The sequence below is a fragment of the Branchiostoma lanceolatum genome, chromosome 8 (assembly GCF_035083965.1).
Source record: "Branchiostoma lanceolatum isolate klBraLanc5 chromosome 8, klBraLanc5.hap2, whole genome shotgun sequence".
Taxonomy (NCBI): Eukaryota; Metazoa; Chordata; class Leptocardii; order Amphioxiformes; family Branchiostomatidae; genus Branchiostoma; species Branchiostoma lanceolatum.
Window position 1 is genome coordinate 8,558,608 of NC_089729.1, and position 15,939 is coordinate 8,574,546.

At 43.4% G+C, this 15,939-nt stretch overlaps 1 protein-coding gene across 1 annotated transcript in view; it reads left to right on the forward strand.

The window, feature by feature from the left end:
* LOC136440219 (voltage-dependent calcium channel gamma-5 subunit-like) overlaps positions 1-15,253 on the forward strand; it is a 37,533-nt gene extending 22,280 nt beyond the window's left edge. The window contains exons 2-4 of the mRNA XM_066436113.1: positions 5,272-5,367; positions 8,025-8,165; positions 13,565-15,253. Of these exons, the coding sequence (XP_066292210.1) occupies positions 5,272-5,367; positions 8,025-8,165; positions 13,565-14,112 (785 nt within the window). The 3' untranslated portion in view covers positions 14,113-15,253. The remainder of the gene's footprint in view (positions 1-5,271; positions 5,368-8,024; positions 8,166-13,564) is intronic.
* Positions 15,254-15,939: the final 686 nt, after the last annotated feature.

Consider the following 15,939-nt stretch of genomic DNA (forward strand, 5'->3'; position numbering starts at 1 on the left):
GCGGACAGGGCGGATACAGGCTCTTCACCAAAAATCAATACGACATTTCTGGGGTATTCCTCGTGAGTGAATCTAACTCTGAGTGTTATCATGAACGTTCGAACTGCAGGAGACTCTAAAGGGAATATAGAGAGTAGCTCAAAGTAATTGACTCCCGTTTGCGCTAAGCCACGTAAAATCACTTTTCTTTAGGAATGTGCCAAATGACCATCGTACACACAAATCACGCAACCCGCAGAAGTTTTAAAAGTGCTTCGGACTTCGGTGCTAAAAGCGTTTTCACGAACTTCATGAAAAAGTCACGAATGCAAATTGTATAATACATGTACATGAAGTCAAGGCAATCCGTGTTCACTTGTCAAGTGGACAAAACGGTGACTCCCCCTCCCCAAGCATTCTTTAGTAAAGCTGCACTATCTCGACACTGTTTGGGATAAATTCAGTTCATTTCACATTCTCTCAGGAAAGAAAGAAAGCGTTAAGCGATCAAAGATTTGTCAACTTGTTGTCGGCAAAACCTTACAAATTAAAGTGTCTCTTGCGGAAACTCTCGAACTGATTTGAACCAGCTGAAAAACTGGCAGAGACCATGGTGACTCCGGCCCCCAATCCAACAGAGACGGCGATCACGCTGCGACCTCGTTGAGATCTAAATTGGATTTGTGTAAGCCTTGACTTCATAATTGGAAAGCCGTGAAAAATATAAAAATATGACTGAAAAGACAACAAAACACACGAGCGCAAAAAGATGTGTTTTTATCTCTAAAATTCGTCGAGCGATCTGTCAAATCACTTGGTTGCAGCGTGGTTGCAGCGAGGTCGCCGCTCTAGTTGAATGAGTGTATAAAGCGATACTTGAAAGATTATTGAGATATGATTGAGCCCTCACTTTAGAAAGGGGATGTAAGCCGATGCTTGGTCGCCCCTCCCCCTTTCCAAATCTTCAACACCGGTCAGCTCACAAGTTTCTGCAAAAAATAGACAGCTGTGAAATTTAATGTGGCCCCAACCCATGAAATGTACACGAAGGCGTCTAAATCACTTTGCAATGAATATAAACTAGTTACAGCTGACATTCACGAATGTACCATTTAAGAGACACCCCCGGCACCGTCTGACTGACCGGACCTGGTCCTGGGTTTGACATGTTATTTTTCAGCAGGAGGCATCTCCATAATTCAGGCCATTTGGAAAGAGGATATATTTTTCACGTCTCCGAAAAACTCTAGCGAATCGATATAGTCCGTCAGCATGTCTGATGGAGTAATCCAACACCAGGCGCAGGTAGCGGATTTATCCCTCGCGTCGGCGTTCATGTAGCCGGCGCAGATCCCACTGCCGTTCGGGCCCCCTCACACTTATGCGTATATCCATGTGCGTATGAGTTGCTTATGAACTTTTTTTTTTGCTTTAGGTAAAGTTTGGGAGGAAGGAGTTGTTTTCTACTTTAACACACCGTTGTGCAGCCTTGTTATCGAACCAAAGAAATGAATTTTTCGGCCCAAAAATTTACCTTATCCAAAAATATGTTGATACGCAACTCATGCGTACTTGCATATACGCTCAAGTTTGGTCGAGGAGAGCGCAGCATCAGCTTGCCACTGTCTATCACACCCCCTCTACACTAGAGTCTGCGACCGCGCTGCGACCAGAGATCTGACAGGTCGCTCAACGAATTTCATAGATAACGAATGAGTTTCTTTTTAATTTTTTGTGTGTTTTATTGTATTCTAAATCATACCTTAACATTGCGCATCATATTTCAGTTATGAAATCAAGAGTCACACGAATCCAATTTTGGGCGCTGTACGGTCGCTCAGCGATGGCCGAGAAGTGGAAATGAAGAGCAGAACTAGCGAATACAGCTCCCGGGTTGGGTTTCACTCAATGGGGGCGGTTTTAGAGTGTCATTTATGTGAAAATCGTTTTATACGATAGCCAAGGTATTATAGATAAAGATACGCGATGTCTATGGCTAGATTCAGATTGGGCCATTAACGTCGGTCTATTTCTTGAACGGGCCTGTGAATGTAGTTGCCAAATGATATACAACACTGTAGAGCACGAATGACGACATAGCCCAGTTGGGAAACTATCTAGGGACCACCTAGAGAACGCCTGTACCAATGACAAACCCCATGGCTCATCCCCTGGTTTAAGAAGAAGTTGTACCGTAGCGCCAGAGGAGCTTGGCTTTTAGAGCTGCTTGCGTATGACGTGTTGAGCATTTATCATCCACAACTGACGCACAACCATTGTCCCCCGATACCCGTAAACATTTGATCCCTCTTCTCTCGATTGTCTATCATCTACATTCACTTATGTCTGTTATGGAATAGTCTGACTCATTCGCCCCTGTAGCCATTTCCCTTTACAGGAGGTCCTACCGTAAAATTAAACCTTTTATGCCATAAATCACGAAGTTACTGTAATTGTGCACAGTTATGTTGTGGAATAGCCAGAGGCTTCAGAGATGGTATCCAGCTGAACCGGATTAGAGCGGCAAGCCAGTGCCGCTGGTAGAAGAATCGAGTGCCGTTGAATGTCACACATTGTAACGAGAAGTTTCTTTGAGAAGAAGTTTCTTTAAGAAATTTTTCCGCGAACGAAAGTTTTAGACGACGAGGGGACATGCAGCACGGCAGGGTTCATATCGAGATGATAGCGGCTGGGATGTCCCTGTAGCTCAACTGTTAGCGGCCTCACAGTAACTTGTGGTTCCAATTAGTTGGTAAGTGGGAGACCCCGATTCAATCCTGGGCAGGACATCTTGGTTGGAGCTGCACCCGTCTTTCGGAAGGGACGTAAAATGGGGTCTCGTGTTGGAGAAGGTGACTCCAGCACGTTAAAAGGGAAGGGCTAGTAACCCCTCCATGTAAGAAATATACCCTACTACTGAAACAGCAAGGAAACTTGCTGATGACCTATGTGCCACTAGGCACTACAAGGTGAACAACACAGATAGTAATAGCGGTAAGATTAATGGACGGTTGCAGCTTCTACCTTCACTCGGGTCACCAGATGTCAGAGGTCAGAGCGCGATCTTGAAAACTTGGCAGAAACCGTTGACAAGAAGATGATAAAATATGAGTTTGCGAGGATTCTTCTACTGGGAGTTATTCTAGTACCGTTAGATCTCCCCAGCACGGCGGGTATGGACACGCGCCGTTGCAGGTTGCCGTTATGATGGATGTCCAGGCAGACGACACAGGACACAGAAAACGGCCTTCCTTTGAAGTCTGTGCGATGATGGAAACCAAAGTAAGCAGATTCAGCCGGCGGTGTCAGTATGCGTGCCATCGTGCCAGGTACAATATAACCCGCCTCTTTCATATCGCGGTACGGGAGCCGTATGGAAGAGCAGTTTGGCCAACTTTTCTGCGTATCTGCTTTTAGTAGATCAACATGATACGACATCTGGCACATGAAGCAGTAAATTAGGCCCCATTCCACCAGACGGCGATTGCAATGGGACCTCGCTGCGACCTAAATTGGAATTGTGTAACCCTTGACTTCATAATTGGAATATCTTACAAAATGGAAAAGTATGACTAAAAATACAACAAAACACACAAGGCGTATAAATATTCGTTTTTGTATCAATGAAATTCTGTGAGCGCGCTCTCAAATTGCTCGGTCGCAGCTCGGACGCCGCCCAAGTGGAATGGGGGTGTGAAGAATTACAGACTATAGCCGCATTACTCTCCCCGGTCTAGCTAGTTACTATGGAATAATGAAACAGTTTATATGGTCATCGGACCTGTGCGACGTCCTTTAGAGAGAAAGTTGCCTCTGCTTTCTAAACGCTTTTAGTGACGGCCATCAGGGGGCCATTAACCTAAAATTTCCAACAAAGGGTCTGCCACGAAGTGTCTGTTGGAAGGATCATCACGTGGCTCAGTCGTATAAGGGCTTTAAAACGACTTTCCCCGTAGAGTTTGTGAGAGCCAATAGCGGCCTGACTAGTGTGAGGCTGGCTGGAAGCACAATTTGATAAGACTATTGATATAAAACTGTCTTCTCTTAATCCGACGTCTACCCGCCAATCAAATAATCTACCGTTACTATGGTGATGTAGCCATTATTTCGCAGTTTCGTAATTCAACTTTAACTAAGCGTCAAGCGTAATGGACACAGCGTTCCCTTGAATAATGTTATTTTCCATGTGCCATTCAGTGTTGCCTTAATTATACATCAATGTAGGCACGTGTACTTTAAACTAAGGTAGAACACCTTTCACCGTGACCTGAACAAACGAGAAAGTTCAATTGCAGTTCATTCTAACGTATTTCCAAGCGAAAGAGTTCATATTTATTACGTGTGTACTACTTAACAGCACGCCTCTGACGTCTCCAGCAGCATGGTTAACACGGGAGTACTGAGGATATGTAAATATTACCTCAACGACTCCCAGTGAACCTTTATTACACACGAGGCATGCCCCACTAATTTACAGAGATAGCTGGGTGCATCTATTTTCACCAGTGAAGCCATTAACACTGCCGTACCGCGCTCCGAAAGTCCTCCTGAAACCACAGTAATTAGACTACATGGAGAACGCGGCAGCTAGCGCCCAGCTCTTGTCATTAGTAAAACTCGGCGCTGTTACAACTCACAGAAACGCAATGGAAGGAATTCCCTGAACAGACATACAGGCTGTAAAACCTTGTCTAAGATGTAGGAAGAAAATCTTTGCTCATAGGATATACAGAGGAGGTAGTCGCTCAAAATCTGCAACAAAGCCGACGGCAGTAACTTTTGGAGCTTCAAACCTGCCTTTGAAAGGTGGTAATGGTGAGGAAAATTCCGCCATTCGGCAAAAGTAATCGGCAGACAACTTTTAAAAGTAACAATTTTCCAAAGCAACACGACATAACGCTACCGACTACGTGATAGCAACAAAAGTTTAATGATTGGTTGTTTGGTTGTTTGGTTGTTTGGTTGTTTGGTTGGTTGGTTGGTTGGTTGGTTGGTTGGTTGGTGTGTTAGATGGTTGGTTGGTTGGTTGTTTGGTTGGTTGGTTGGTTGGTTGGTTGGTTGGTTGGTGTGTTGGATGGTTGGTTGGTAGGTTGGTTGGTTGGTTGGTTGATTGGTTTGTGGGTGTCGGTGGTTGACTGAGTCGGAATGTGTGTCTGGGTGGGTTGGTGGTTAGGTGTGTGGATTGGTTTTGGTTGGTTGGTTGGTTGGTTGGTTGGTTGGTTAGTTGGTTGGTTGCCTGACCATTCAGTCAGTTTGTAAAATGACTTATTTTTGTTCTCCTCCCCTTATCAGCTAACGGAAGCGGCATGTGTGTGAAGATCTCGACGTTCGGCGCACCTCTGGGTAAAAACTACGGTCCCAGCAAATACACCACGCCCTCCATCATGAGTAAGTATGGCAATTTTTCATTACATACAGATCCCAGACATCGCAATGGGTCATCGCAATTCCCAATGACTGATTGAGGCACAGCAGTGCTTCATTTCAATCTTGGCACAGTGCCTTTATTCACTGATGATGGCAATACGCAGTCGTCATTTTGCTTGCAAATCTATGTAACTGTATATATGGCCGGCTAAGTCCTCTGGTAAAGTTTTCATCCCATTCGGTCATCTTCTACTATCTACTAAGTTAGGCCATGTTGATTTGATTATAATATGGATAACATTTTTCGGCGACCTCAAATTGATACGACCGTGCGAATGAAAATAAAGTTTTGCAAAACAAAAGTAGCCTTCATTATGAAATCTACTTGGTTAGGAAGGATAAACAGAACATTTGAGTATGGTACACAGAATAAAAGATTCTACATGCATTTACGTTCTTTCACACCTTCTTCTTTGATTTGGAATTTACCATATGCAAATCAACATAGCCTTAGGAATGGGAGAGACTAGTAATACACAATAACGGCGACGTCCCTCTCACAAAGTTAACGCCTCTCATAACTATGTTTTGGTATCTTGACCCATCCATACCCAAACGTTTCTGAGCCGGCCTGTGTGTAAAGACAGGTCAAACCTTTCAGTCCGTGTGACGTCAAACTTAAATCTGAATAGGATCGTAGTTAATCTTGCGCTTCTCCCCGGAATCCCGGATTATTACGTGACGTCAACTTTGGCACGAATCTATCAGCTGATTCGGCTGTACGGAAAAATCAATTCTTTCTATATGATACATAAACGTCCGAGGTCCGCGATTAGTCTAGATGTGGAGAATCCCGGCGGTCTGGTCCGACCAGTTGGCGCCAAAAATCCAACCGGCCTGTTTTCAGACGACTTTTTGACTGACTGCCAAGAAATTATATCCTTCATCTTGCCACATATCGGAGCCATTACAAACAGCAAGCTCGATATCAATCCTATGATCTTGTGATAGCTTGTCAATTTGGAGGACGACTATCTTTGAATTTCGCCCGCAGGACCTGCATATCATATCAGATCGTTCGTCGAAACGACAGAACTAGAGCAGTAACTTTCCAAAGACATTGATCCGCCGTTTTCTGACATCATAATAAAGTATATATCAGATAAATCACATTAATCTATGCATGTTCAATGTCTGTATTAAAACCCTGATGCCTTTGTGGCCCATTTGCGTGGGAAGATGTGATTTTATTGGCTTAACGCAGGTTTTATTCTAACCACGGACACACAGAGCCATCACAACTTTTGATGAGATTGCAATCCATGGGATCTGTTCCGCTGGGAGTTAAGTCGACTTTCAAAATGACTTGCGAGACGTTCATATTGGAAGAAAAACAATATTTCCCCTTGTGGTTTCAAATGATACGGAAGTAGATGTACCCAGAGAACTTTTCATTTTAGAACCAGTCGACCGAAGATGTCTGGGTCCTCCCACTATAATTCTATGGCCTGCTAGTGCCACCAAATGATTTGATCTTAATTGGATTATTCGATATCTCCTTCGAGTGTCAACTTTTTGAGTGACGCCCACGCAATTGTCAAGCAGTCTAGGTTCTTGACATGTTCTAAACTCATTATAATTCGTCTTTCATGTGATTCAGATTCAATCAAAATAGTCGTTATAGAAGTATTAGTATAGCGGGGTGGAACTAGAGAATCTGCCTAACTTTTTCCAAGAGGATGTCATCCATATCATCAAACCAGTATGGCCTAACTTAATGTTGCGGGGCAGCTGGACAAATTTCTCTAACCATGAATACTATAACGTTGAAATGGGGAGCACATTGGGGACATGAATTTGGCATGACAACCGTTAGATAAATACTGCACAGAGTCTTAAAAGTAAAAATGACAACCTAGATTGGCATATTTAAGGGCTGAATGACAGAAAAAGGGAGAGAAAAACAACACGATCGAAGTGGTGTTAAAACTAATCCGTTTGGCGTTTCCAGTTCTTAAACGTATGCCAGATCGACCGAGCAGAAAGGTGTCACAGGGCCGCATCCCGATATAGCTGTAGATGCGATCAATCACTATAGATTTGTGTCATAGAGCACAAGCAATCAACAGTTAGGCCCGAGAATCGTTACATCAAAGATTGAGGTACATGGGCAGTATATGAGAAAATAAATGCTGATATTGCACCGGCCATATCCGTCACGTCCCTTGTGTCACGGGTCAGGGACGCACGGGTCAGAGGAGCAGCGGGGATGGTGCGGAATCCTCGGTGGAACGTGCAGTCTGATGGGGAAATGATCTACTTTTAAATGTATTATCTGTTTTGAAGGCTTGCGGTTGCAGCCATTTGCACTTACGCGGACGTTGTTACTGTACGTCACATGTGTGTTATTGTAAAGCCTCTGTCGACTAGCTTCGCTCGCATTTCCTGATCACCAGAGAATTTGGTCTCATTTGGTGCTTATCTCGTTATCATGTGCAACCATATTTCGTACTTCACTATTTTCGTACACAAGAAGCAATGCGTCTCTTGGAGATGATCATAGTGCGCATAGCTGACTTCGCAAAATTTGCAAAGTTTTATAGACGTTTGGATTTCCCCTACTTTTTTGCTCGAATGTCCGCTCAATCATTTGATGTCGTCACTTCCGGTTCTTCTAGGGGTGATCTCCTCCGCCATGCCGTTTCCGGTAGTGAGTCTGGTGATGACGTTTCTGGGCTGCGTGGTGTCCACCATAGGTCATGTCAACCCCCAACGGAAGCTCAATGCCTTCGCCTCCGGGATCCTCTTCATACTTTCAGGTAAGAGCACATTCATGATAAGGTGAAAATAGGGAAGTTCAGGATATCAGAATCTCATCCTAGGCTCCATAGCAGGCTCTCTGGGCCTGGGGGGGGGGGGGCTGATAATACTGTAATTCACTTTAAGTTCACGGTAGCAAAAATTTCACGGTGTAAGAAAAAGGGACAATTTCACTGAACTTTAACTTCACGGTGGTAGCAAGTGACTTGCAGAAAGGATGTGTGAAGGAATCATAAATAGGTTTTTCACTGTGATGATAAGTTCACGGTCCAGAGGTGACAGTGAAAACAGTGAACTTAAAGTTACAGTGAAAGAAACAAGAATTACAAAAAGTACACTTTTGTTGATGACTTCTTTTTGTACTGGGTCGTTTTGTGCAGCCAGCCTTTCATTTGGCCCGGGCCCAGCAAGCTCGAGCCTGCTATGGAGGCTAATCTCATCCGTGAACATCCCAGCTCAATGACGACTCTTACAGTAGCCTGATATGTCAAAAGTCCAAAAAGTTCATTTCAAACAGTTTCTATACAGCGGAACAGTACGACGACGCCCCCGTCATAACTATAAATCATATTGAAGACAGAACTACTCAATGACAACTAATCAGCTATTCGATACTGAAGTTTAATTTGTTTGGGTGCCAAGAAGGTCAAACCCTTATACTGTTATACTAAGCCATTCATAATTCAATAAGAATTCATGATTGCACGGTGTATGACAGGAGGAAGCCTGTTGGGAAGATGTAGCCACGGCTTCCATATATTCCAATCTGCTGTAAAGTTATTAGAAAAACATAATTCTATTGAAGTTTACGTTACTGGAAAATTTCATATTAAGTGTCGGGGAATATAGACAGCCTAATCAATAAATACATTACAATCAGATGGGATGCTATGAATATGAGTAAAAAATTGCTTTACACGATTGTCGTGCAACCCGGTGTTCTCACGATTAGCTTACGGCGTCTATCTGTGACCGCTTAAACTCGGAGTTAAAATCAACGCGGGGCCCGGTCGTGCCCTCAAAATAGCCCGGTAGTCGCAAGGTGTCCCACGGATTACGTATGGGTCACGCCCGAAAGTGCAAAAAACAGTCGATTAACTGCCCGGCGGGGCCCCTTTTTATCAATTTGTGACCGTAGCATTAACGAAGCGTGTACCTACCGCAGTGGTGAATCTGCCAGCGGCTATTCTTCAGCACTGCGGGGGCAATTGTCTTCCTGGACGAGAGGAGAAATTATGTGTAGATCGTTTGAAGGGAAAGGTTTCTCTCTCCTTTTAAAACTTTCTAGCCCCCGAAACATGCCCTTTATGATATAGTTTATCCGTCCCTTCTTGCCCTCTTACCAGGATACTTAATTTAGAAGACATTTTACTGCTAGCATGCTAAACAACCTAATAATTCCAAGTAACAAGGATTTCTAGCTAACACAAGTAATCACATCACGAGATACTTAAAGCGCTCTGTGGTCCCCGTAATTCTCCGTAATGGCTTGGGATGTTAACCGCGAAGCTATTTAAAACCTGTGTAAATGCCGCGGATTCCCTCCTGGATATATGCTGTATTCCACGGCACGTTTGGCGACGCACGAACAACTTCTACATTGTACCTTCAAAAGTTGTTCGGGGAGAACGTCGCAATGCAGAAGCCTCTATTTACGATAATGACTAAAAAGCAAGAAGTCTTTTAGGGGCTACAAAAAAGCAATGAGTCCCTTGATGCTGATAGCGGCCCGTTGTACGTTGAGCGTTAGCGCTACTTTCACAGCGTTATTTACTTTTTACACTTGACTACGTGAAATGGCTTCATTTAGACCACTCCGGTTCGGCTTGTTAAAACTACTATAATCTTCTATATGGTATTCAGAATGGGCCATATGCGTGCTTTCATGGTGAAATACTGCCCCATTAGATAGCACGGAGTTTACGCGAATTGCAATGCTGCTGTGTCAATGCGTTTGTACTGAAACATACAAGTAGTATTACGTATTCTAAGTCCATGCCACACTCCTCCATTGCACATCAAGGACAAGATAATTGGGCGGGGAAGCTCAGCAGAAATGGCCCCGTTGCGCCGAGATCCAATGTGCTCTACAAAGAGGTACTTGTACTGCAAAGGACAAGCACTTAACTCACCTAAGTTCCATAGAAAATGAATAGGTCATATTTGTTAAGATATTCCATTTGAGAAAACGGTACAAAACGATTATTTTGACATGCAAAACGTTTCTCCCCCGTGCCCCGCTGTGCAAACCACTCACTCAGTCACAGTGTTTAAATCACGTTTTAAACCCAGAGCTCCTGTCGAGGTATGTCACATTGTGGCACGAACCCAATTACAAACATAAAGTCATAACTGGCCCATAAATGTCCCATATGGCCAGCAGGCACACGAGACACAGGTGACGTCAATCTAATTTAGATTTGGCATTTTAAAGATACGAGAGGTCATTCTTCCCGACACCAAGAAGAGAAAAAGAATATGATATGGATCGTTTAGGTAAAAATGATTTCCATCGGGATTTCAAAAAACTTCATAAGATGTTCTCCTTAATTTCTACCAGAATAAGCGACCGTTGAGTTGGACCAAAATTGCATTTATGTGCCCCCAGCTTGATTTTATTGGAATATGATGCCAGATGCAAAAGTAAGATCACAAAACAAAACAAAACGTTCTTTGTCTTTGAAATTTATTGGGCAATCTGTCACATATTTGGTCGCTCATCGGTCTCAGCCTCTAAGGCCCACATTCCACTAGACAGCGATCGCGCTGCGCTCTCGAATCTGTGTGACCCCTGACGTTATAATGGGAATATCATACAAAAGGTACAAATTTTACGTCGCAGCGAGGTCGACACCCTAGTGGACTGGGGTTTTAATGGAAAGCGGGTGTTTTGGGATATGTCATGATTGGACGAAGTAAAGGCGCCACTCCGACCCGTAACTGTTAGTGTTACGAGCCTGCACTATAATGCTTTCCTTACCAAACGCGCCATAGAATTACGCATCTAACCGTGAAATACCTGCATAGATAGAAATCACGTAGTGGAAGGGAAGAAGTAGGAAAGTAGCTTGTTATTCCAATATGTCCACATGCAAAGAAAACTGGAAAACAGTAAGACTTTGATTTGTCAGCAACGATTCGTCGCAAAACTAATTAATTCATACCCCTTGGGTAGTTTGATGCTACAAAATTATTTCATGCACCTTTCCATGATATCTCAGCCAAATTAGCTAAAATATGGAATAAAGGTAGATTGGAAATATGTTATTGAATCTTATCTCCATTCTATGGATATCGGTCTTACGAAATTATTTAGTTAGTTTTGGTGAACATCACATATAAAGGAATTGTTACGGCCTCCCACTGGGGTTGAAATATACCACAGAAAACAAATTCGCTACAAAAACTTTATACATGCGTGAAACGCAATGATTTTCCGCGTGTAAAGTAAGAACCTGTTACACAAGTGCCTAAAATGTCAGAGCAAATGCTTTATTGATATTAATTTATTAGAAGAGATATTAGAGAAACTCCCCCATGTATACGGATGAGGGTTGATTTGTCATCCACGATTCGTCGCTTCCTTCCCCTAGCTGATCTCCGAAGTTGTGCTCCTTGGAACGTGCCGTGATGAATGGATGTTTAAAACTTATTGGACCTCTGTCGTTGTTAATCCTCCTCCGTAATGCAATAGCTTTATGTGATATCGATTTTCTGCCTGGGAAATGGCAGAAAGCGGCGGATGATGAAAAAAGATATTTAGTAACTTACGTACAGAGTAAGCTCAATTGATTCGTTGTTGCGAGCCGAATTACACAGGCGCCTAGGATCCACTGAACGGGCGTTCAAGTTCAAGAACAGAGCCATGCCTGCAGCTTTGTCTTACGCAACAAATTGAATCCTTAATCCCCGCCCTGAGGTACAACATTCTCTTCTCGTCATACTTCAAAGAAAAACGCAACATGAAGGAGGTATATGATAACTTCAGTACACATAATAAAAACCCTGGATTACAAAAGGTATGCACAATTACAAAAGAGCTGGCACAGTATTTTGAAACCAACAATCAGACGACAGGCTTTCTATCTAATATCAGAATAAGAAATATTACTAAGAAGTCAGCAAACAAGTGGACTATACTGCAGTGTAAAGAAATCAAACATTACGTAGTACCGACATTCATCCAAGGTAAAACGACAGATTTCATGACTTATGGAAAGGTCCTATTTACAATTTTAGGAATATCTATTACTACTATGTGGATAACTGACGTATGAATCCGAATTGAAAGTTGAAATTATTCCTCAGTCGGGGACTTGCTTCGACCGGTCTATTAATCATAAACAAGATGAATGGTAACCTTCGGTTGCATCTAGAAACTAATACGACTGTTACTTCGGTGAAGGTTATACATGCAGGAAATAAGATGCACAGTACAACATATTTTCTTTCGTGTACGAGGCTGTCATGCATAGCCATAGCCTAAAGAATTCAATTCAGTCCAATTCTTTATCAACATATCAGCATTGCAGACACACGTTCAGTTAAACGTTTTGAAATACTAGCATCTGAATTTCTAATCTACTCTCAACAGAGGGACTCAAGGGACAAATCCTATCTCTAGTCTATGGGTTTATTTGATAAAGAAAAAATGAGGAGTTAGCGTCTTACACTTTGCCAGTTAAAAGAATTTTAGATTGCTCGCGTAAACGTTCGTCACACTTTAAGACGTGAGACATTGCCAATCCAAGATTGCGCACACTATTGCATATTGATGATGTTTATTGCCGGTCTCATAAGATTCATATTAGCTGTGTTTATATCTAAAGGCTCCAGGTTGGTGGGTCATATTCTAGCGATTACGCTTGAGGAACTAGAATTGGCTTATGTTAGATGTAATGGAGAATGTTTATTTTGTTCTGTGGAATCAATACATTTCCTCAACGGCCCGTCACGGCCACCACCATGCACTGAAGAATGCACAGTTGTCTGGGATTAGTCTGGAGCTGTTACATAGATCACCATATGTCTGATCTCTAACTTATGTACGGATCCGTTTTTGCGACATTTAGCACTCCTGCCACTTGCTATACATCTGCTGGCACTGCAGTATATGGAGAAGATTTATAGTAGAAGGCGATTCGTTAGATATGTGCAACGCTAAAACAGTACAAATGAGCCGGGCCTTCACATCTGCTTGGAGAGTCAAGCTCATAACATTACGAGGTATGGCAAGATTGAACTAAGTTGCAAGCTCATGCCCGAAATATGTTTGCAAGGTGATAACGTAACAAGGGTACAAAATGTCTAGTCTATAGATCTATCTGATGTTTCTACATACATTGTAGGGCTGACGTGTTCTTTGGAGGCATTGGCTTATTATTTTTCATTACTGCAGGTCTGTTCACCGTGGTGGGGTTGATTGTATACATCTCCGCCATCAATGACGAGGTGATGCACCGGGACAAGAACAAATTCGCCGACTCCTCCTTCCACTACCAGTACAGCTGGTCCTTCTTCATGGCCGCCATGTCCTTCGGGCTGACGGAACTGTCGGGAGTCCTCTCCATCTACCTGTTCATCAGACTCTACATGAGCGACGACGAGGAGAACGCGCGAAGCCGCGCGATCGCCAGACGTGCCATGTACCCGACCCCGTGTCTTTCCGCCCCACCCACTCCCCGGGGGTCCACGTACGACCACCTGGGCTACCCCTGCAGGAGCCTCTCCAACGACGGACCGTACGCGCCGCGCAGCCCCTCCAGCAACTCCCTGGGAGGCTACAAGATGCGGACCTCCTCAAACCACCTGGAAGGAGGGTACCCTTTCATCGGGGAGTACAAGGCCCGGAATGTTACCAATAACCCCGCCGATGAGGAAGGCTACCCCATGTCGTACCAGACCGCCATGGCTAACAGATATCCCGAGAGACTGACTATATTATGACACAACCGCATGTCTTTGCCTTCAGCCTCGAAGAGCACAGACGTATGAACATACCGCCATGCACGAATTGCATCTGCCAGTAGACGTGAAGTCCAGGCAACAGCTGCATTGTTTTCGAAAAACTAATGTGGTTGAAATGAGTGCATTTCGTTGGATGCAACTCCACTTAACGTAAGGATGAAGATGTGAATGTCACAGAGCAAGTGCTACTGAATCAATCAGTCTGAAAGTCACCAAACTGTAATCAGGAACACCGTGTATCAGAGCGAGAAGGATGTAACATTGCATGCGCGCAGTGGCTGGCCGTTGGGATCCGATACTACAAAAACATTAATTTTACCTCGTGTGCATGCACAAGGCGCCCTAAGGTATAGTGCCTTGCGTTGGTTCTTGCTTTGTAAAACTTTCAAAGAAAGCTGTGGAAGTAAGGTGAAAGTTGTATTAAAGTGCAACAACAGAAACCCATGAGATTCCTTGCAAGTGACTGCAGTTTAAAGGCACACGGGCATAACGATTGGATCCGTGTACAGCTACAAAAATCAGCCAGCAACGCGCTAAAGCTTGTTTACTGATGACGCAAAACGCCTAAGCAACCATCCAAGACAACGGGAGGCGAAAGCAACCTCATTGACAAATATAAAGCCTTGGATATGCTACGTCTGCTATGGTGTATGACTGGTCAGTTAATGTTTTTGAACAGCAGTCGGGACAGATGAATCAGGTGTAAATATTCCAGAAAACCTTTGATTTGTATGTAAACCAAATCACATATAGTGTGAATGTTTGCGATATCGTTTATTCAACAGACGGAATGTCATCGTAGTAATTATGAATGATGATTTTGTTCCAAAATCATCGATACAGTGGTGTAGTTAACTTTCCAAGCAGAGGTTGGGTGGGAAGATTGTCACCTTCTTCTGACTTGCGCCGTTTTGTAACGACTGTTAGAAAATCGGACAAGTCAGAAGAAGGTCATAATCTTTCCTTCCATTTTTCTGCTTGGCGAGTGGGTCTAGTGCGTTAGTCAAACTTTTGTGTCAGGCATTGTACATGTAGTAACATCTCTTGTGTGTATTTGGTGTGTACGAGTTGGGGTACTTGCTTTGTACCGTTGAAAATAAATAAATAACCATTAAGTCGCGATGAGAGTGCTCTTTTTTAGTTTTCTGTTGCTAGCATGTTTGCCAATTACAATGTAGAAAGAACATGAAGCACTATTCTAGAGACGTCATACGGACAATGCTTATTTCAGTAAACAAAGGGCAATCATTTCTGAACTCAAAGGTCCTAGGTGTACGTAGTAGGCCATAGCAATCCAGACAATATAAAGTGTTAAGATGATGCACATTAAAAGCGAGTGCATTCTAAAATTTGACCCGGTGTCGTGTTCACGCAATACAAGGGGAGACGTTAAAAGCTTTTCTGTGCAATGTACAGTCATGCGATCTTGTCAGCGCAGAAGGAGGACCTGCTCGACAGACTGAAACATCGAGGCAGATTGCAGGTCTCAACCTTCTGTCAACATGTCTACTCCGCACATCCCGGAGAGACATCTTCAGATGAACATGACTTAACCTCCAGGGATGCAGGGTCACGTCAAGGATCTCGGATAAAAGATGTACTTAATGTTGCCGCATGTCACGTCACCTGGCTAAGTCTAAGTCGTCGGATGATTCGCTATTTACCCGCTTGACTTCTGGATGGTTTGCGTACAAATCAAATGTAAGACTGGTAATACGTTGATGAAAGTTTAACATCCAGGTAAACAATATTCAAAGGCAATTCAATCTCTTGAACTGGATACGATTGATAGATTACTTCCGGACG